At 40.7% G+C, this 24,393-nt stretch overlaps 1 protein-coding gene across 1 annotated transcript; it reads left to right on the plus strand.

Annotated features, from left to right (window-relative positions):
• The first annotated feature begins 692 nt into the window (after nucleotides 1-692).
• Nucleotides 693-20,866, plus strand: FGF6 (fibroblast growth factor 6). Its single transcript, XM_040415645.1, has 3 exons — nucleotides 693-1,029; nucleotides 4,109-4,212; nucleotides 20,354-20,866. Exons 1-3 carry the CDS (start codon nucleotides 693-695, stop codon nucleotides 20,528-20,530), a joined length of 618 nt encoding a protein of 205 aa, XP_040271579.1. The 3' UTR covers nucleotides 20,531-20,866.
• Nucleotides 20,867-24,393: the final 3,527 nt, after the last annotated feature.

The following is a 24,393-nucleotide window of genomic DNA, read 5'->3' on the forward strand; positions in this document are numbered from 1 at the left end:
TATAAGTGTGAATTTATTGCTGCACTGGTGCTGGAGACGGCAGCATACAATTCCCCCTTGGCTTTCCCATGCCTTGTCTATGCTATTCAGTTTTCCTAATGTTAACTCAGTGAACATACTGATGAGGAAGTGCTTGCAGGATTATCATTGCTAAGTGATGAGGTGAAGAACCGTTATAGCTTCTTGCACTCTAAATAAGGAAGCTGCCTGTCAGACATATGACCATTCAACCAATTTGGTCCTTGGAGCTCCCCTTCAGATATAACGTTTTCAGAAAGTTGTCTCAAGTAATTCATTCCAGCTTTGGTATCTCTTATCGGACAACCGTCAGAGGTGGCTGCACAGGTTAGTGATGAGGGTATTTGTCTACAGCTAGTCTATCCTTGGCATGTTGTTGATGTCAGAATGACGATGGGGTTTAGGACAGCCTCTGAAGTATAAAGATAGGCCAAGCAAATATATCTGGCTGCCCACTAGTACTCGAGAGCTACAAAACATGGTCCACACCACTTTCATGTTTGCTGGGCTCTATGTATTCTCTACTCATTTTCTCCCAGGCTTCGGTTTCATGTCAGCAATCCCTATCTGCCTTCCAAAAATAAGCTCCCACCGCCATGCTGAAGAGAGAAAAACAAGGAGGGCGGTATTTTTAGGGCCATTAATTCTGACCACGTGTCCAGAAGGTGAACCGGATGGCCATTGCACAAAGACTACTCATCACTATGTCCTACGGAGCCAGAATTCACTGGACGTTGCCTGTTTTTCTTCTGCTGAGTTTTGTTGGGGACATTGTTTTGTCATACCCTATACCCTACAGGGCTAATGGAACATTACTGGAAAGGACATTGGAGTCTTTTTTCTCCAGGTCGATTGGAATGTCTTCCAACAAATTGGATGCAAAATGGAAGAGTGATTACTTGCAGGGAATTAAGAGACAACGGAGGCTTTACTGCAATGTCGGAATTGGGTTTCACCTGCAGGTCCACAAAGATGGAAGGATAGATGGTGTGCATAATGAAAGTCCATATAGTGAGTTACATCCTGAAATTCAATGCGAAAATGATGCCATACATGTAAAACGGAGCTTGTTAGTGGGTCAAATAATTATTGATTCTGTATGAAACATAATGGCTGTATAAAATAAAATAAAAATAAGAATTATAGTAGCTATAAATAATATTAATATTTGGGTTTTTATTGCTTTCCTGTTACTTTTTTATTTTTTTCATATTTCTGTTTTATTATTAATTTATTATTTTTTATCATTGGAGTAAAATAATAATGTATTAATTAATTTTAAAGTATTCCCTTTCATTTTGATTTCTTTCCTTAATATTTGATTTAGTTGCCACAAACAATTGTTTGCACATCAGCCTAATATTAAATCAATCCTGAGGGGGAAAATAGTAACTAAAGAACTAAAAGAAAATGTCAAGAATGCTTTTTTTATTTATTTTTTGTTAAAAAAAGGGAGGGGGGTTAAAAAATACTTACATCGTAGTAAAACATGTTAGTTTTGTAGACATAAGGGGTTAAGATTATAGAATTAGGTCTGGTTCTGCAAAATACCAACTTCTTTATCATGTAAATCTCACAGAAAAAAATAAATTATGTATCCTTACAACAAATCTAAAGATGAAAAATAGTTTATACTGTATATGTGTTTTTCTATTTTTAATATAGAAGTGTATATTGACGTATTGGGAAGTGACATCTTATTTATTGGATTAAGATATTGAAGCGTATCTATCACCCATATATTTTATGCTATAGTTAGTGTTTATTGAATACATCTTAATAGGTAGCTTCTACATTTTAGATATATTATGCACTTTATATAGATATTTTTATGACATCTTTATAACGGCTTTTACCAGTGATGGAAATATTTAAAAGAGTAAAGTCCCAGGTTTAGGTTGATTTGATCCAATTGGTCCAAAGTCTTTGGAGTGGTCTGTTTTTTGCATGCTCATCATTTAGGTGCATACTAATATAACATCTGGTTAGAACAGTGTTCCCCAACCTATGGCTTTCCAGCTGTTGCAAAATTACAACCTCCATCATATCTGCATAGTTCTCAATCTGTTGCTACAACTCCAGTCGTGTCTGTGTTGCTTCTCTGCTGTTGTAAAGCTACAACTTTTTTTGCTGTTGCAAAACTAAAACTCCCATCATGTCTGTGTCGATTTCCAGCTTCTGCAAACCAATAAGTCAGATTATGTCTGGGTGACCCTCCAGATGTTTCTACAACTCCCATCATGTCTATGTTGCTCTCCAACTTTTTCAAAAGCACATCTTACAGCCTGCCGCTGTCAGAGCATGATGGGAGTTATAGCCTTGCATCAGCTAAAAAGCCACAAGTTGGGGGACACTGGTCTAAGGGGAAGAAATGTCTTATAACTGAGAGAAATAAAACAAGTAAAATGCATATATTGGAACATGTCTTATAGATTGGTAAATATTTATACTATAATAGTTTGAGGAATCTTCCAGCATTGAGACACTCACTGTCAGTTCTCCTCATCTGCCACACATCCCACACTTTGTCTTACTACCACCTGGTGACCAGCATTCATCTTCTCCTGCATAATGTGCGACCAGTACTTCTGTAACAGTGGTGACCACTCCGGATCTACACAAGAACATGCAGGCTAAGGATAATCACCTTTGCGCATTGTTAAGTAGCTGCTCAAACTCATATGCCACTACCTAGAAAATCTATTGTTTGCAGAGAGTATTTGTCATTTAGGCTGAAGGATTATTTCAGTTTTTTTCTCTAGATTTTTACCTTTAAATATCTCCTAACATGTCACATAGACCAACATTAGGAATCTAGGAACTCTTTTCCAGACTTTGCAGTCTTGGAAATCTCACACCAACACCAAAAAGACAAGATGCTCTACAGCAATGTTCTCCAACCTATGGCTCGTGAACTACTGGAAAACTACAACTCCTGACATAAACCAATATCCTGAAGCATGTTGTAGTTTACCACCAGCTGGACAGACACAGGTTAGAGCCCACTGTTGTACAGTGTATTGACTCTTTAAAGATGTATCTGGGTTTGTAACTGTAATATCCTTAAGACAGGTCATTAGTATTTGACTGGTGGGATCCAGCTGCCAGAAGCTTTTCCGATCAGCCATTTGAATCACCTATGGTGGTCCATAGCAATGTTAACCAGGCACAATACCATACATATAGTACAATACAATTCAATTGCATGGGACTGAGGTGCTGTGAAATACAGAGACAGACACAGTCACAAACATATGTACATATGTCTGGGTAATAAAGATGGGACTGCCATGGACCCTTTAATAAGCTGAAGGTTTGTGGTGCTGGCAGTCAAAATACCTAATATTGATAGCTTATACTAAAGATATCAATATTGGTGCCCCTGAGAAACCCCCTTTAAGTTGTCATTTTTTACAGCCAATATTTGCTACCTGAAGTGAGAAGGGACATGTGCCCCATCCCCTTCCCCAAAATAAAAATGGGAATGGTGCCCACAGAGTAGAGATTCTCACATTGACACATGGATGGTGCACCCAGATACAATGGATACCTAAATGATTTAGATTGATCATCATATCCCTCTAAATTGAATCACCAGCTATGAGTAGAACTTCTTATTGATCATAAGTTGTCAGAGATACAGCTCCATGGTGTTCAAACTCAGTGTAGGACACTCCCTGATTGCTCACAGTTCTGGAATGAACGCTGGTAGAGCACAATACAGTTAGAAATTACAATTTGGTCAGATATAGCAGAGTGGTAGATTTCACCTAGGGAAAAGATTCCGTTAAATGCTCCAACTTGGTATCTAAGTACTCTGCCCTTGTCCATCTTCCCAGAACACAGTATACTTGGTATAGACATGCCAGTACTCCCATCCCAAACACACATGCACAATGCATAGGCACCAAGCTCAGGGACAACGGGTGATGTGGAGAGGAGGCATTCTTTAGGAACTTACGCTAAGTGGCTTTAACACAGGAGAGACACAGACCTTGCCTCCCATGAATTAGTAATTCCCTACTAATGACTCATAGCATACATTATATGACATTTATATGCATTTATTAGTATTTTTTTTTCTCTTCAGATCTTTTAGAAATTTCGACAGTAGAACGAGGGGTTATAAGCTTGTTTGGTGTGAAAGCAAACCTCTTTGTAGCAATGAACAACAAAGGGAGAGTATATGCTTCGGTAAGTAGTGTACAGTATTTTTTTACATAAAACTGAATATTTGTGGAAATATGTGCTAGTTCATGCCTCCACATAATTAAAATGTTGATGTACTAATTAAACCATCGATATTTGAATGTCAAACTACTGGAAACCCTACAATGCTTAGAACAAAACTTCTTTGCATGGGTGCAACTACCAGGGAAACAGGCATAGCAGCTGCTTTGGGGGTCCAACGAAGGCTGTATTTCCTATGAGGCACTTAAGGGTACTTGCTCAGTGCCTTCCGGGCCTTCTATCCAGCTCAACGGGAAGGGGTGGTGGTGGTGGTAAATGGTGGGTTGCGACCACAGCATGACTTTCCTGCCTGCAGTGAGGCTCACCAAGGAGGAAACTGAACTATTTGCCCACACACCTCTGAGCGCCGCATCCCGATCCTGCAGATATCTTGCAGGAGCAGACCCTGGTGCAATGTTTGTATTTGGTCACTATACTATAGGAGAAGCAGACTCTGGTGCATTGTCTGGTCACAATAACATAGGACAGAGATCAGCAACTTTCAGCACTCCATCTGCTGTGAAACTACAACTCCCAGCATGCACACTTACTCAGCTGGTTTTGTAACTCCTATAGAAGGGAAAGGAAGATTGTGGGAGTTGTAGTTTCAGAACAGCTGGAGTACTGGAGGTTGCTGAGCCCTGATATAGTAGGGATCACCTTTGTTATGCCCACCTTGTGGCCCTTCACAGTAGTTATGCCCATCTTTTTGCCCCTTCACAGTAGTTATGTCCACCTTTGTACCCCTTCACAGTAGTTATGACCATATTTGTGCCCCTCACAGTAGTTATGCCTACCCTTGTCATATGCCCCCTCACAGTAGTTATGCCTACCCCTGTCATGTGCCCCTTTACAGTAGTTATGCCCACCTTTGTGCCCCTCACAGTAGTTATATCCACCTTGTGGCCCCTTCACAGTATTTATGTCCACTTATGTGCCCCTTCACACTAATTATGTCCTCCTTGTGGCACTTCACTTTAGTTATGCCCACCTTTGTGCCCCCTTATGGTAGTTATGCCTACTTTTGTGCCCCTCACAGTAGTTATGCCTACCCTTGTCATATGCCCCCTCACAGTAGTTATGCCTACCCCTGTCATGTGCCCCTTTTCAGTAGTTATGGCCACTTTTGTGCCCCTACAAAGTGGTTATGTCATCCCGGCTCCCTGCTTCACTATGGAATTGAACCGCCAGGGGCACATGTCCTGGCTGCCCCCGCCCCCTTGCTACACCTCTGGACTCTGGTGCATTGTTTGGTCACAATAATACAGGTGGAGCAGGCTCTGGTACACTGTCTGGTCACTATAATACAGGAGGAGCAGGCTCTGGTACATTGTCTGGTCACTATAATACAGGAGGAGCAGGCTCTGGTGTATTGTTTGGGCACTATAATACAGGAGGAGCAGACTCTGGTGCATTGTTTGGTCACTATAATACAGGAGGGGCAGACTATGGTGTATTGTCTGTATCTGGTCACTATAATACAGGTGGAGCAGACTCTGGTGTATTGTCTGCATCTGGTCACTATAATACAGGAGGGCGCAGACTCTGGTGTATTGTCTGCATCTGGTCACTATAATACAGGAGGAGCAGACTCTGGTGTATTGTCTGCATCTGGTCACTATAATACAGGAGGAGCAGACTCTGGTGCATTGTTTGGTCACTATAATACAGGTGGAGCAGACTCTGGTGCATTGTCTGCATCTGGTCACTATAATACAGGAGGAGCAGACTCTGGTACATTGTTTGGTCACTATAATACAGGAGGAGCAGACTCTGGTACATTGTCTGCATCTGGTCACTATAATACAGGAGGAGCAGACTCTGGTGTATTGTCTGCATCTGGTCACTATAATACAGGTGGAGCAGACTCTGTTGTATTGTTTGGTCACTATAATACAGGAGGAGCAGACTCTGGTACATTGTCTGTATCTGGTCACTATAATACAGGAGGAGCAGGCTCTGGTGTATTGTCTGCATCTGGTCACTATAATACAGGAGGAGCAGACTCTGGTGTATTGTTTGGTCACTATAATACAGGAGGAGCAGACTCTGGTGTATTGTTTGGTCACTATAATACAGGAGGAGCAGACTCTGGTGTATTGTCTGCATCTGGTCACTATAATACAGGAGGAGCAGACTCTGGTGTATTGTTTGGTCACTATAATACAGGAGAAGCAGACTCTGGTGCATTGTTTGGTCACTATAATACAGGAGAAGCAGACTCTGGTGTATTGTTTGGTCACTATAATACAAGAGGAGCAGACTCTGGTGTATTGTTTGGTCACTATAATACAGGAGGAGCAGACTCTGGTGTATTGTCTGCATCTGGTCACTATAATACAGGAGGAGCAGACTCTGGTGCATCGTTTGGTCACTATAATACAGGAGGAGCAGACTCTGGTGCATTGTTTGGTCACTATAATACAAGAGGAGCAGACTCTGGTGTATTGTTTGGTCACTATAATACAGGAGGAGCAGACTCTGGTGTATTGTCTGCATCTGGTCACTATAATACAGGAGGAGCAGACTCTGGTGCATTGTTTGGTCACTATAATACAGGAGGAGCAGGCTCTGGTGCATTGTTTGGTAACTATAATACAGGAGGAGCAGACTCTGGTGTATTGTCTGCATCTGGTCACTATAATACAGGTAGAGCAGACTCTGGTGTATTGTTTGGTCACTATAATACAGGAGGAGCAGACTCTGGTGTATTGTTTGGTCACTATAATACAGGAGGAGCAGACTCTGGTACATTGTCTGGTCACTATAATACAGGAGGAGCAAACTCTGGTGTATTGTTTGGTCACTATAATACAGGAGGAGCAGACTCTGGTGCATTGTTTGGTCACTATAATACAGAAGGAGCAGACTCTGGTGTATTGTTTGCATCTGGTCACTATAATACAGGTGGAGCAGACTCTGTTGTATTGTTTGGTCACTATAATACAGGAGGAGCAGACTCTGGTACATTGTCTGTATCTGGTCACTATAATACAGGAGGAGCAGGCTCTGGTGTATTGTCTGCATCTGGTCACTATAATACAGGAGGAGCAGACTCTGGTGTATTGTTTGGTCACTATAATACAGGAGGAGCAGACTCTGGTGTATTGTTTGGTCACTATAATACAGGAGGAGCAGACTCTGGTGTATTGTCTGCATCTGGTCACTATAATACAGGAGGAGCAGACTCTGGTGCATTGTTTGGTCACTATAATACAGGAGGAGCAGACTCTGGTGCATTGTTTGGTCACTATAATACAAGAGGAGCAGACTCTGGTGTATTGTTTGGTCACTATAATACAGGAGGAGCAGACTCTGGTGTATTGTCTGCATCTGGTCACTATAATACAGGAGGAGCAGACTCTGGTACATTGTCTGTATCTGGTCACTATAATACAGGAGGAGCAGGCTCTGGTGTATTGTCTGCATCTGGTCACTATAATACAGGAGGAGCAGACTCTGGTGTATTGTTTGGTCACTATAATACAGGAGGAGCAGACTCTGGTGTATTGTTTGGTCACTATAATACAGGAGGAGCAGACTCTGGTGTATTGTCTGCATCTGGTCACTATAATACAGGAGGAGCAGACTCTGGTGTATTGTTTGGTCACTATAATACAGGAGGAGCAGACTCTGGTGCATTGTTTGGTCACTATAATACAAGAGGAGCAGACTCTGGTGTATTGTTTGGTCACTATAATACAGGAGGAGCAGACTCTGGTGTATTGTCTGCATCTGGTCACTATAATACAGGAGGAGCAGACTCTGGTGCATTGTTTGGTCACTATAATACAGGAGGAGCAGACTCTGGTGCATTGTTTGGTCACTATAATACAAGAGGAGCAGACTCTGGTGTATTGTTTGGTCCCTATAATACAGGAGGAGCAGACTCTGGTGTATTGTCTGCATCTGGTCACTATAATACAGGAGGAGCAGACTCTGGTGCATTGTTTGGTCACTATAATACAGGAGGAGCAGGCTCTGGTGCATTGTTTGGTAACTATAATACAGGAGGAGCAGACTCTGGTGTATTGTCTGCATCTGGTCACTATAATACAGGTAGAGCAGACTCTGGTGTATTGTTTGGTCACTATAATACAGGAGGAGCAGACTCTGGTGTATTGTTTGGTCACTATAATACAGGAGGAGCAGACTCTGGTGTATTGTTTGGTCAATATAATACAGGAGGAGCAGACTCTGGTGTATTGTTTGGTCACTATAATACAGGAGGGGCAGACTCTGGTGCATTGTTTGGTCACTATAATACAGGAGGAGCAGACTCTGGTGCATTGTTTGGTCACTATAATACAGGAGGAGCAGACTCTGGTGTATTGTTTGGTCACTATAATACAGGAGGAGCAGGCTCTGGTGGTTTGTCTGCATCTGGTCACTATAATACAGGAGGAGCAGACTATGGTGTATTGTCTGCATCTGGTCACTATAATACAGGAGGAGCAGACTCTGGTGTATTGTCTGCATCTGGTCACTATAATACAGGAGGAGCAGACTCTGGTGCATTGTCTGCATCTGGTCACTATAATACAGGAGGAGCAGACTCTGGTGTATTGTCTGTATCTGGTCACTATAATACAGGAGGAGCAGACTCTGGTGTATTGTCTGTATCTGGTCACTATAATACAGGAGGAGCAGACTCTGGTGTATTGTCTGCATCTGGTCACTATAATACAGGTGGAGCAGACTCTGGTGTATTGTTTGGTCACTATAATACAGGAGGAGCAGACTCTGGTACATTGTCTGCATCTGGTCACTATAATACAGGAGGAGCAGACTCTGGTGTATTGTTTGGTCACTATAATACAGGAGGAGCAGACTCTGGTGTATTGTCTGCATCTGGTCACTATAATACAGGAGGAGCAGACTCTGGTGTATTGTTTGGTCACTATAATACAGGAGGAGCAGACTCTGGTGTATTGTTTGGTCACTATAATACAGGAGGAGCAGACTCTGGTGTATTGTTTGGTCACTATAATACAGGAGGAGCAGACTCTGGTGCATTGTTTGGTCACTATAATACAAGAGGAGCAGACTCTGGTGTATTGTTTGGTCACTATAATACAGGAGGAGCAGACTCTGGTGTATTGTCTGCATCTGGTCACTATAATACAGGAGGAGCAGACTCTGGTGCATTGTCTGCATCTGGTCACTATAATACAGGAGGAGCAGACTCTGGTGCATTGTTTGGTCACTATAATACAGGAGGAGCAGACTCTGGTGCATTGTTTGGTCACTATAATACAGGAGGAGCAGACTCTGGTGTATTGTCTGTATCTGGTCACTATAATACAGGAGGAGCAGACTCTGGTGTATTGTCTGTATCTGGTCACTATAATACAGGAGGAGCAGACTCTGGTGTATTGTCTGCATCTGGTCACTATAATACAGGTGGAGCAGACTCTGGTGTATTGTTTGGTCACTATAATACAGGAGGAGCAGACTCTGGTACATTGTCTGCATCTGGTCACTATAATACAGGAGGAGCAGACTCTGGTGTATTGTTTGGTCACTATAATACAGGAGGAGCAGACTCTGGTACATTGTCTGCATCTGGTCACTATAATACAGGAGGAGCAGACTCTGGTGTATTGTTTGGTCACTATAATACAGGAGGAGCAGACTCTGATGTATTGTTTGGTCACTATAATACAGGAGGAGCAGACTCTGGTGTATTGTTTGGTCACTATAATACAGGAGGAGCAGACTCTGGTACACTGTCTGGTCACTATAATACAAGAGGAGCAGACTCTGGTGTATTGTTTGGTCACTATAATACAGGAGGAGCAGACTCTGGTGTATTGTTTGGTCACTATAATACAGGAGGAGCAGACTCTGGTGTATTGTTTGGTCACTATAATACAGGGGGAGCAGGCTCTGGTGCATTGTTTGGTCACTATAATACAGGAGGAGCAGACTCTGGTGTATTGTCTGCATCTGGTCACTATAATACAGGTAGAGCAGACTCTGGTGTATTGTTTGGTCACTATAATACAGGAGGAGCAGACTCTGGTGCATTGTTTGGTCACTATAATACAGGAGGAGCAAACTCTGGTGCATTGTTTGGTCACTATAATACAGGAGGAGCAGACTCTGGTGTATTGTTTGGTCACTATAATACAGGAGGAGCAAACTCTGGTGCATTGTTTGGTCACTATAATACAGGAGGAGCAAACTCTGGTGCATTGTTTGGTCACTATAATACAGGAGGGGCAGACTCTGGTGCATTGTTTGGTCACTATAATACAGGAGGAGCAGACTCTGGTGTATTGTCTGCATCTGGTCACTATAATACAGGAGGAGCAGACTCTGGTGCATTGTCTGGTCACTATAATACAGGAGGAGCAGGCTCTGGTACATTGTCTGGTCACTATAATACAGGAGGAGCAGACTTTGGTGTATTGTTTGGTCACTATAATACAGGAGGGGCAGACTCTGGTGCATTGTTTGGTCACTATAATACAGGAGGAGCAGACTCTGGTGTATTGTTTGGTCACTATAATACAGGAGGAGCAGGCTCTGGTGCATTGTTTGGTCACTATAATACAGGAGGAGCAGACTCTGGTGCATTGTTTGGTCACTATAATACAGGAGGAGTAGACTCTGGTGTATTGTTTGGTCACTATAATACAGGAGGAGCAGACTCTGGTGCATTGTTTGGTCACTATAATACAGGAGGACCAAACTCTGGTGCATTGTTTGGTCACTGTAATACAGGAGGAGCAGACTCTGGTGTATTGTCTGCATCTGGTCACTATATTATAGAAGGAGCAGACTCTGGTGTATTGTCTGCATCTGGTCACTATAATACAGGAGGAGCAGACTCTGGTGTGTTGTCTGCATCTGGTCACTATAATACAGGAGGAGCAGACTCTGGTGTATTGTTTGGTCACTATAATACAGGAGGAGCAGACTCTGGTGTATTGTCTGCATCTGGTCACTATAATACAGGAGGAGCAGACTCTGGTGTATTGTCTGCATCTGGTTGCTGTAATACAGGAGGAGAAGACTCTGGTGCATTGTCTACATTTGATCGCTATATTAGAGGAGGCGCAGGTGCAGGTGCATTTTCTGCATCTGGTCACTATATTACAGGAGGAGCAGATTCTGGTGTATTGTCTGCATCTGGTTGCTGTAATACAGTTGGAGCAGACTCTGGTGTATTGTCTGCATCTGGTCACTATAATACAGGAGGAGCAGACTCTGGTGTATTGTCTGCATCTGGTCACTATAATACAGGAGGAGCAGACTCTGGTGCATTATGGGAAATCAGGCTGTGACATCCTTAGATCTGTTAGAAGCTTTTCCTTCATGTGAGTCTTCAGTTGGAGGTACCTATAACATCTGTGCTGTCTTGATACTGCTGACAGTAGAGATCTACTATAACATATGGGACCTAAGGGACTTATTCATTTCACTCTACAGAAGATCTGACATTCCAGGTTCTGCTGTCTCACCTGTTTCCCCTTCTTCTGCATTAGGTACTTTACATCTTTATCTTTAAATATTCACGATGGCTCCTAATTACTTCATCTTATACAAAATGGGTGTAATTAGTCAGCTCAATGTATAATGTATACATTATTAAACCTGGTCCTGCCATTGTCACTGAGCAGAAGCAGCGGCTTTCCAGGGACATGTTGTATAATATAAACAGTAAATCTCCACGCCCGGCGAAGTTCTGCCCATGGACCAAAGCATTAAAAGTTGGAGAATGTGTAATTATTCTCTATTTTCTGGCTTTTTTTTGTCCTGTTGGGCCAGGAGCTAGAATATATCAACTTAAATTTCTGGGTTGCAAGCAGCGAAAACTCACAGTCATGAGCAGTCCTATACATTTATTACAATTTAGGCAACCTGAACTTGCTGATGGAGGTGATAACGGTAAAGTGGGAACCCAGAACAAGTTTTTTGACTGTGTACAAGAAGCATTTTATCAGAATCTAATTCCAACAGGATAAAATGACAATATACAGTGTATGAGTAGATACATCACATTGGGTTCATACATGCCTGGTCAAGTAAGAGATATGCGTTGCCAGTGATGTATGGCAGCTGCTTACCCTGCTGTCCAAATGACAAAAAACATGCATGATCAACTACTAAATACTGCATAAATACTGCATAATCACCTCTTCTACCGAGTATCCTTTATAGTATTAAAAGTCTAGTTTAACTCTTAGTAAGCGAGTGGTAGAGGGAACTGGATGGTGGAGGAGTAGTGCTACTACTTTTATTCCTAATTTAGTTTCAGCATTCCATTAAACTAACTTTTTTATATACCATAATCTGCAATGTAATAAAAGCCCTCCCCCTTAAATAGTGCATGTAGGATAAGATTAGGGAAACAGGATTATAGCCATCAGCAAACGCATCTTTGCTTACAGCATAAAATATTAAATGTCACGCTTTCTAATCCGGATTTCGTCTCCAGTCACAGATCCTGCGTTTGCGTTCAAATATAAGTTGCACTATAAATATATATTACAGGCGAATAAAAGAGCAGCTTGCTAATGTATATCAGCAAGTGGAGGGTGCAAGTGGAACAGGTGGCATCTGACCCATGCATCTTGGAAGCAGAGAAGCGAGATTTATTGTTAGATGTAGACTCTCAGGCACCGTCTGTCATAACACGCTCTTATCCTTTACAAATAATGACTTTCTACAGGGTCTTGTAAAGGCACCAAATCACAGGATACTGTACTTAGCTGCTAAGGTCACCCAGGATAGAGGCACCCAGCAGTACACTTGCAACGACTGACGTCACGGTAATCCTTCTAGGCGCTATAAGTGCTGCCTGACTTCATACACAGATATGAGGGCACTATTTTAGACTGTTTTAGCTATTAGTGTTAAGGATTATCCACATTCATCTACCGCTTCGGCCTATGCTAAGGTTTGCAGAGAGGAGTCAACTATAAGATGACCACTTATATCCTGTGAAACACCAAACCTACGGTAATCCTCCCAGTAACTTAATGCCAGGTCGGATTTTCTCTGGAGGTCATTGTGTGCTGTGTTCCTGAAGGGAAGCAGAATGAGTTACAATTATACGAAGAATTGTAATATATTAGAATAAGGAGTATATACCTAAAAATAGAGAGATAGATGATAGCTAGATAGATAGATAAAAGATAATAGATAGAAGATAATAGATAGATCAATAGGTATTAGATAAAAGATATATACTGTAAATGACTGATATTGGATGGATAGATATTGCATAAAAGATAGATGACAATTAATAGATATTAGATAGATATTATATACAGGTGAAACTCGAAAAATTAGAATATCGTACAAAAGTCTATTTATTCAGTAATACAAATTAAAAGGAATTGCATTAATGCAGCTTAAAATTAGACTATAGTGAAAAGGTTCAATATTCTAGGCTCAAAGTGTCACACTCTAGTCAGCTAATGAATCCGTACCCCCTGAGCAAAGGGGACCTGAGATTGAGACTTTGGAGTTTCATAAACTGTACGCCATAATCATCCAAATTATAACAAATAAAGGCTTGAAATATCGCTTTGCATGTAATGAGTCTATCTCATATGTTAGTCTCATCTTTTAAGTTGGATTACTGAAATAAATGAACTTTGCACGATATTCAAATTTTTTGAGTTTCACCTGTAGATACATAGATAGATAATTGATTGATAGATAGATACACAGAGAGAAAGATAGATAATAGATAGATACAGAGATAGAAAGATAGATAATAGATAGATAGATATTAGATAGCTTGAGAAAGGCCTCAATTTGCTGGGCTGAAACGTCTACCATCCTTCATCACATTTGGAGTGCCACCTCTTTTTTGTTAAGCTAGATAGTCAGATACTGTTTAATATGTGAAATCTAGATAGTCCGCTACAATCAGACCATGCTAGAATATATATTAGGCTCTGATCCATTTGGAGCCCCAGTAGGCATTCTCAGAAGATTTTACAGGAAGCAACACTATTCTTCCCATCAGAATGTCAGAAGCCACAACTGAACCCAAAAGACCCCACTATCGGGCAGGAGAGACTCGCACCTTTCATGATAAACAGAAGCGACAGTCTAACTTTCCACATTAATCAGATCAGATTTATGCAGTAAAATTCCTGTGTTCCTGTAATTATTCTGGAATATCAAATTTTCAGGATTATCAAATCCAAGATTATAGGAATTTCAGTCCATGCTCTGCCTCAGCCTTCTTGCCACAGTATTCACATTATGGATGTAACACATATTAGTGTGCCTAAAAGAAGTTTTAGGAATCTGCCTCAGCCACTAAGAGCTCTTCCTGGTAATCTCCCTTAAAGAAGTTACCATAAGAACATGCATGTTTTATGCTAAGTACAGTTTGTCCATGTACTCATCATTCTCCTGTTCTGCAATTAGTCAAGAAGACTAAAAGGCTTATTTAAAGTGAGACTAAGTGACACTTGCCAGATCAGCCATTTCATTTTGGAAACAGACTACCGTACGTATCTATTTGCTAGTTCAGATGCCTAAACATCTAATTTAATGGTATGTAATCTGAGATTACAGATTAAAACATTAGATAATAAATCCTGAAATATTTTATTTTCGTAATATGAACATTTAGAGGGCATTTATACCTGGGAGGGACTTATTTCTATATAGCTGCAGAAATTCATAAAAAAATACCACTGAATCTCTTCTTTTCCTGTAAAGGGGATGTATTGTTAGAAATGACATACTCTTTGAATCAAATTTTATTTTGAATATATTTATTAAAGATTTTAAGACTTTAGATTTTTTTTTTCTAATTGTCCTTGTCATTATCATTGTTTAAAAATAATCCTGGCATATTGCAGTGAATTCACTGTAGCCATTGAATTTCACTATGGGCAGGTACTTCCTCTTCTGTAAAAATCACTTTTCAGCAGTCATCTCATTAATATTACTAGAGATGAGCGAATTTTTTAAAAATTCGGTTCGCCTAATTTTTGTGAAAAAGTTTGGTTAGATCCGAATTTATTTGCGGTGAATCGCGTTAAAAAACGTCTATTTCCCTGCTGCAGAGAGCCTTTATAGTGGTGTAGAACACTGCCACTTGCAGTAACACACATAGGGAGTCTGCTGTGGTAGTGAAACAATACTGTGAGTCAGTATGACATGTAGATGACAGGCGTCGCTCTTAGAATCACTGCACTTATTTGGGCAGTCTCGGGGCCAAAACTGACCAAATAACTCAAGTATGAACTCAGCCTTACAGCTCGATGTTAGTGTCAAGAAGAAGCGCACTCCTTTTACACCGTCCTCAGCTGATTCCACATAGATGTCAACAGAACCTGTTCTATTAAACGCTTATACAAGTATTAGAGAGAGTGTCAGCAGTAAGTTTGTGTTGACGTTTATTGACGTTGTGATTATTTTGCCATTCCTCTGATCCGTCAGAACAATAACCCCCAAAAAATGTATTTTTTCTGTGGAGCAAACGAGGTGCAGAACAGCATGACACCACCGTGCCCTGTGGTATGCTGGAGGGGCACTGTGAATTGTCCCTGCAGTGGAGGCTGAGGACACGGTGGAGGATGAGGAGGCAGAGGCGGACATTGTCGCAGGACCAACAGTGTGACAACGTGGAGGCGGAAGCGGCGTCATCTGGCCAAGTTGCTGGTGTGGCTGTGCAGAAACCAAATTCACCCAGTGTGCTGTAAAGGACATGTATTGTCCCTGACTGTAGTTACAGCTCCATACGTCAGCGCTGCCGTGCACTTTGGCAGACACCGACAGGCTCAAGGACGGCTTAGGACTCTCCACCTCGGCTCGGCACAAGCCATCAGTTCTCTGAAAGGTGCAGAGTCCACCACTTGGAAAGGGAGGGACTGCAGCACCAGCAACTTGGACAGGAGCACGTTTAGCTTCTGCGCTGTTGGATGAGTGCACGCATACTGTTGTCTCTTGGCAATCGCTTCGGTGATCGATTGCCGACGGAATGACTGACGAGGAGCAGGAGGGTGAGGAGCAGGAGCATCAGGACCATCAGATGATGGGAAGGACAGACAGCTCCCTTCGGCTGAGGTGGTGGAGCCCTGACTGCCTGAAACCGGGTGCGTGCCACTGGGTGATGCAGCGGTTGCTGCGGCAGGCTGGACCACCACATGGGAGCCACGGTTCTCCCAGGCCACTTTATGGTGATGCTGCATATGTTGATGCAGGGCTGTGGTGCCAACATTGGCACCCTGGCCACGCTTCACCTTCTGCCCACAGATTCTACATATGGCCATGTTCACCTGCTCCGGTGCCTTAACAAAAAGCTGCCACACCGCCGAGTAGGTGCTTTTACCCCCAACACTACACACTGACTGACTGCTACCGCCGCTGCCTCCGTGAACGCATGCACCGCTACTTCCCGGGCAGGTAGGCTCCTGCAAAGCGGGTGGTCTACCCCGGGCACGTTTGGCTCCCGACCCCCCACTGCTGCCACTCTGCTGACTCCCGGCCAAGCTAGCAACTTGCTGGCTCCACTGCTGGCTCACGGCAAGGTGCCACCCTCTTATCCCGATGATGATGAAGCCTCTTTGTCACCCGGCTCCCAAGTGCGATGAGCTACATCATCATCTTTGAGTACTGTCAGCGCGTCATTGATGTCCTTCTCAACTGTCTCTGGGTCAGGAGCCTGACCGCTCGCAACACCAGCTCCCACGCCACTCTCCTCATCACTACTTGCCCGCCTACCGGAGGAAGCGGCGGGTGTCTCCTCCAGATCTTGGCTGAGCAGTAGCAGCTGACTGTCCTCTAGTAGCTCATCCTCGCTGAAAAGTGGAGCATATAATACTTCTTGCGCTGAGGGAACTGAAAATGTCATGTCAGAGGAACCCACCGACTCTTGGCTTGGGTTGTCTGATGTCACTTGGGACGAAGTGGATGACCGAGTCAACCATTCAAGAACCACTGGGTTGCTGGTCAAGACACGACCGATAGATGGATGACACCGGGAGCTCAGGCTTCATGCTGCGACCCCTGCTGCGAACTCTGCCTGCGCCAGAAACATTTAAGCCTCTGACATTCCCCTGTGCATGGCCTGTCACATAATGTTAGATCAAATAAATAAATAAATAAAAAGGAAATTAAAACACCCCAAAAAATTCTGTAATTTTCTCACTTCACCACACAACGGCTAATAAGCCCCCTTTTTTTTTTACCAGTAATACACTCCAAAAAGGGCTGTAATTTTCTCACTTCACCACAAAATGGCAAATACTTTTTTGTGCCACAAATACACGCCAAAAAGGGCTTTAGAACATATAACTGCACCACGGAACTACAAATATATTTTTTCTTTTTCCACTAATACACGCCACAAAAGGCTTTAAAACATATAACTGCACCGCTGATCGGCAAATATATATTTTCTTTTTCCACTAATACACGCCACAAAAGGCTTTAAAACATATAACTGCACCGCTGATCGGCAAATATATTTTTTCTTTTTCTACTAATACACGCCACAAAAGGCTTTAAAACATATAACTGCACCTCTGATCGGCAAATATATTTTTTCCTTTTCCACTAATTCACGCCACAAAAGGCTTTAAAACATATAATTGCACCGCTGATCGGCAAATATATTTTTTCTTTTTCAACTAATACACGCCACAAAAGGCTTTAAAACATATAACTGCACCGCTGATCGGCAAATTTATTTTTTCTTTTTCTACTAATACACGCCACAAAAGGCTTTAAAACATATAACTGCACCTCTGATCGGCAAATATATTTTTTCCTTTTCCACTAATTCACGCCATAAAAGGCTTTAAAACATATAATTGCACCGCTGAACGGCAAATATATTTTTTCTTTTTCCACTAATACACACCACAAAAGGCTTTAAAACATATAACTGCACCGCTGAACAGAAAATATATTTTTTATTTTTCCACTAATACACGCCACAAAAGGCTTCAGAACATATAACTGCACCGCTGAACGGCAAATATATTTTTTCTTTTTCCACTAATACAAGAGAAAAAGGGCTTTAGAACATATAACTGCACCGCTGACCGGCAAATATATATTTTCTTTTTCCACTATTACAAGAGAAAAAGGGCTTTAGAACATATAACTGCACCGCTGACCGGCAAATATATTTTTTCTTTTTCCACTAATACAAGAGAAAAAGGGCTTTAGAACATATAACTGCACCGCTGACCGGCAAATATATTTTTTCTTTTTCCACTAATACACGCGAAAAGGGGCTTTAGAACATATAACTGCACCGCTGACCGGAAAATATATTTTTTCTTTTTCCACTAATACACAACCAAAAGGGCTGTAATTTTCGCACTTCACCACACAACGGCTAATAAGCCCTTTTTTTTCCAATAATACAAGCCAAAAAATGCTTTAGAGCATATAACTGCACCGCACAAGGGAAAATAAGACGTATAAATATTTCCTTGTATTCCTTGTAATAAACCCTGTTAATGGCTGTATCAAACAGCACTTGCACCCCAATAACAAGAACGGTTTGCTGGAATTACAGAGCAGTATAATGGCAATTTGGGTCCCCAGTCAGTGCAGCAAGGTGTAATAGGATTGTTCCTATTACCCAGGCTGTAAGCTCCCCTACTGAACACTGTTCAACATAAATGCTGTGGAATGATTCCTCCCTATTCTTTCCCTACACCTTGAATAATCTTTCCCTGCACTTGAAAATAGTTTTTTTTTAGCACAATGAAGTTTTTTCTAAGGCTACTTTCACACCTGCGTTAGGTGCGGATCCGTCTGGTATCTGCACAGACGGATCCGCACCTATAATGCAAACGCTTAGATCCGTTCAGATGTTTTTTTTTTTTTGTTTTTTTTTTATGATAATGCAAACGGATTCGTTTTGACTTTACATTGAAAGTCAATGGGGGACGGATCCGTTTGAAAAATTGAGCCATATTGTGTCAACTTCAAACGGATCCGTCCCCATTGACTTACATTGTAAGTCTGGACGGATCCGTTTGCCTCCGCACGGCCAGGCGGACACCCGAACGCTGCAAGCTGCGTTCAGGTGTCCGCCTGCTGAGCGGAACGGAGGCCAAACGGTGCCAGACTGATGCATTCTGAGCGGATCCGCATCCACTCAGAATGCATTAGGGCTGGACGGATCCGTTCGGGCCGCTTGTGAGAGCCTTCAAACGGAACTCACAAGCGGAGCCCCGAACGCTAGTGTGAAAGTAGCCTAACACTGTCCCTAGCGCCTGCTGACATCTCTTTCCCTGCACTGAGTACACTGGTAAATGGCAGAATCCAAGATGGCTGACACTATTTAACTGCTGATTGGCTGCATGCATGGCATTATGGGTGATCCCGTCTTCCCAGAGTTCCTTTCTCCATGTCCTCACACGTGCAGCAGCCATTTTACGAAAAAATGTGATTCGTTACCACGAAGCGTGAGGAAATTCGGATTCGGTGCAAATCGATATTTTCCTGAGATTTGGTTCAAATTCCACTTCGTCAGCTTCGATTCGCTCATCTCTAATTATTGCATCCAGGATTACAATGGCTTGGTTTTTGCCCTGATATGCATTGTTGGCCGTGTGACCTTATATAGACAGGGGTGTATGTTTAAAAATAATGTCCAAACATCTAATTTGCCATAGGTGGACTCCAATCAAGCTTCAGAAATATCTCAAAGATGATCCAGAGAAATAGGAGGCCCCCAGAGCTAGCTACCAGTGCAATGTTGGTATTCACAAAATACACCCACCATCTATATCAAGTTGGATATGTTTTGTGAATAACAACATTGCACCAATATATTTATATTATTATTATTATTATTATTATTATTATTAATAGTATGAATAATAATAGTAGTACTTTATTATGTAAAAAACTATTATAGTATAGTAGACCTGATAATAATAATAATAATATAAATTATAATAAAGCAATTGTAATATTAGTATAATAAAATGTAAGAATAATGATAGTAGTAGTAGTGTCAGTAGTAGGTTATTATATAGTAGTAATATAGTATAATATATAAATAATAATATAACTAATAAAAGTAATACTATTTATGGCTTTTCCCATCATGCATATCACAAATAAGGCTTATCCTCTTTGTCTTTATTTTCCACAGCCAACCTTTCAGGATGAATGCAAGTTCAAGGAAATTCTGCTATCCAATAACTATAATGCCTATGAGTCCAAAATGTATCAAGGTGCCTATCTCGGATTAAGCAAACATGGAAAGATTAAAAGAGGAACCAAAATTTCTCCAGCCATGACAGTCACACATTTTCTTCCACGAATGTGACATGAATTCAGCCAAATGTGTCTTGTAATTTTGCACATGTGAATAATCTCCCAGGTAAAATATTTATACAGTAGCAGAATATATGTATATTTGGATGGAGATATTTCTACCGGATTACTGTGCCCTGTAACAATCTGCTTATCAGGCTATAAACACACAAGTCAAAACACTAAAAATGTGCTATATTTAGTACAGTACCGTAACTTAATTTATCCCTGATGGATAGAGGACACATATGGAGAACTTTGTTTTCCAAAGGACTTTTTACCATTTTATTTTCCGGAAAGTACAGTCCGTCAGCCTTTATTATAAGTATATGAAATACTTCCCATACCTCGAGCCTCAGCTTTAGTAGTTTGTGCATGTGTATTATTATTATTATTATTATTATTATTATTGTTATTATTATTATTATTATTATTAGTAAACCTTTTTTGTTTTTTAAAGGATGAAAATATGAAACTAAATTTTTATCTTTGTAAAAATGATGTTTGAAGAGATTAATGGTAATGATGTTTTATTTTTTGCTAAACAGTAAAATAAGGGTGAAGGGCGTCTTTGAAAATGTCATTTTTAATTGAAACATAAGAGTTACTGAAAAAAAATGAAAATTTATTACATAGAAGAAATATAAAATGTAGAATTAATGTGTGTGTATATACAGTACAGACCAAAAGTTTGGACACACCTTCTCATTCAAAGAGTTTTCTTTATTTTCATGACTATGAAAATTGTAGATTCACAATGAAGGCATCAAAACTATGAATTAACACATGTGGAATTATATACATAACAAACAAGTGTGAAGCAACTGAAAATATGTCATATTCTAGGTTCTTCAAAGTAGCCACCTTTTGCTTTGATTACTGCTTTGCACACTCTTGGCATTCTCTTGATGAGCTTCAAGAGGTAGTCCCCTGAAATGGTTTTCACTTCACAGGTGTGCCCTGTCAGGTTTAATAAGTGGGATTTCTTGCCTTATAAATGGGGTTGGGACCATCAGTTGCGTTGAGGAGAAGTCAGAAGAAGAAAAAAGCAGCTAAGTAAAGAAAAACAAGTGGCCATCATTACTTTAAGAAATGAAGGTCGGTCAGTCAGCCGAAAAATTGGGAAAACTTTGAAAGTAAGGGCTATTTGACCATGAAGGAGAGTGATGGGGTGCTGCGCCAGATGACCTGGCCTCCACAGCCACCGGACCTGAACCCAATCGAGATGGTTTGGGGTGAGCTGGACCGCAGAGTGAAGGCAAAAGGGCCAACAAGTGCTAAGCATCTCTGGGAACTCCTTCAAGACTGTTGGAAGACCATTTCAGGGGACTACCTCTTGAAGCTCATCAAGAGAATGCCAAGAGTGTGCAAAGCAGTAATCAAAGCAAAAGGTGGCTACTTTGAAGAACCTAGAATATGACATATTTTCAGTTGTTTCACACTTGTTTGTTATGTATATAATTCCACATGTGTTAATTCATAGTTTTGATGCCTTCAGAGTCATGAAAATAAAGAAAACTCTTTGAATGAGAAGGTGTGTCCAAACTTTTGGTTTGTACTGTATATATATATATACACACGCACTGTATACTGTATATTCAGAACCTAAAGTGGCAATGGATGACTTGTGTATTCAATGAGAGAATCCCTGTGTCATGCATTGCCCTCGCAGGCCCTGTACAAAGTACAACATAGTGTGCCAGCTTTCCGTCGTTATTAAAAATTGAATCATTTTATACTTTATTCCTTTTTATAGCTGTGATTTTATGCCTGAGTTTTATACTACCGTTCATACATTAGATATTTTGCAGCAATACCCTCAACATGAGCATATGGGCTTTCAAAACCTTTATTGAAACCACTTTAGTAGTCATTATGGACTGAACTACAGTAAATAAGGACCTTTTAGAATGACCATCTGTTCAGAGAGAACTCAAGATATGGAGGCTCTGTACAGAAATTGGAACTAATAACACCAGTATAGTTAACCATAGGAATCCATTATATTATTTTGAATGGAGAATGGAGGAATAGAAAGTGTGAGCCAGTATCTGATTGATCATAGGGTATATCACTGTATAATCTCGGGGTTTTATATACAACTTATTTCAGAGTCATATTAAGTAATATAAAAGTCACTATGATGTTACATATTGAGCTATTGACAATGTACAGTAGGCTGAGATTGTAATGAAAGCTAGGCCTTGGAGAACTATAGGGTTGTCCTATAAACTGTCCATTGTCTATGGACATTTAATAGGTTGCCATGGTGTCAAGATATTATCCCTGTGGCCTGATTTTCATGAATGGACCCCCTTTGTGCTTTACAAACTGGGAAAGAATGTGTTTATAGAAAGAGAAGAAAATGAGATGTTGATAAAACGTTGTATGGCTATTGTCAAGTTGGACCAGAAAGCTACAGTATGTTCTGTATGAGTGGTGTAGGTAGAAGATATGTGAAAAGTTGTCCACTCCCTGTGTAGCATGTAATTGGGAAAGTTTATGTTAAATCATGTAGGTATTACCTGGACTACATTAAATTTTACCTTCTGGTTCAAAGTTTACAAAAAAAGTAAACTATTTGACCTTGAAAAGGGAAATTGTAGACATTTATATTGGTAGAGTCCATGGGGGAATGAATCAAATGCTGCAGGTTGTTTGGTAAATTTGGCACACCTTTAAACCCAACATTTCTGTCTAGAAATGCTACTCCACTTTTTTACACTATCCCCTTCTGGAGAGAGATTGCAAATTTATTATGACTTTTTATATATATATATATATATATATATATATTATATATATATATATATATATATATATATATATAAAAACAATTTTTATTGATTTAAACAATAAAACATTTTCCAAAGGATGAGGTTACATTAGGTTGAGTATATTTTAAAGAAAAATCAAATGAGAACCTAACGTAGCTAACCAGCACCACCTTTCCCACACACTTTTCAAAAGGGACAAGAGAGGTATAAAACGTCTCTGGTGGTAAACCAGAGATCTAGTGAAGCGGAAATAATAAATGTCACAATGAAAAAGACATGGAAAGATCTCACATTCTAATTGTATATGATTTGTAGAGTTATGGAATGTTCTGAAAGTTACTGAGGTCAGTCTAAGCTTGTATTTCCATAAGGCTTCGGAAATAGAGACTACATAGCAAGCAGGGATAGAGACTATATAGTTGAGTTATGTCTTGGAGTAATTTGTCAAGTCTAAGGGTTTAAAGGATTTGTTAATGTAAAAATAGATGATATCTGAAGGTTTTCTCTGTATATGACCTTTTTTGTTCTTGGAGTTTGGGAATAAAATGTGTTATTCGTAATGTAGGGGACATTAATTCTTAATTATATACCAGTGATGAAGACAGGAGTAAAAGCAGGGTCTTTCCCTTTTCTCCCTCCAAGTTACTTGGGCCCCATTGCCAACATCCTTAAAGCCAAGGTAGCACAACAGAATGTATAAGGAATGCTCTTGGTGACCATATACATGGTGCTTTTGGGTGCTTTTATGAACACCAGCAACAGAAATTGACAACCCTCACTGGGAGCAACCTCGGAAACTTCAAAACCATACTATCAGGTCAAATTTTTTCCCATACAGTTGGTTTTAGTTGTCCTTGTATAAGACACATTATTAGACTGTTAACCCCAAGTGAATTAGTGACTAATGTAGATTCACTGTGGAATATGTTTGTACGATGTGCCAGTGCTATAACCATACTAGTCTATTTATTGCCCTGATTTCTAACAATGGCCATAACCATCCAATCATGCCTGAGGCTTCTTAATCCCAAAATGTTTCTTAGTTTCCACTAACACATTGACAAGAGGTCTTGGAATAGCTGACATACCAATACAATAG

The sequence above is a fragment of the Bufo bufo genome, chromosome 1 (assembly GCF_905171765.1).
Source record: "Bufo bufo chromosome 1, aBufBuf1.1, whole genome shotgun sequence".
In the NCBI taxonomy this organism is placed as follows: Eukaryota; Metazoa; Chordata; class Amphibia; order Anura; family Bufonidae; genus Bufo; species Bufo bufo.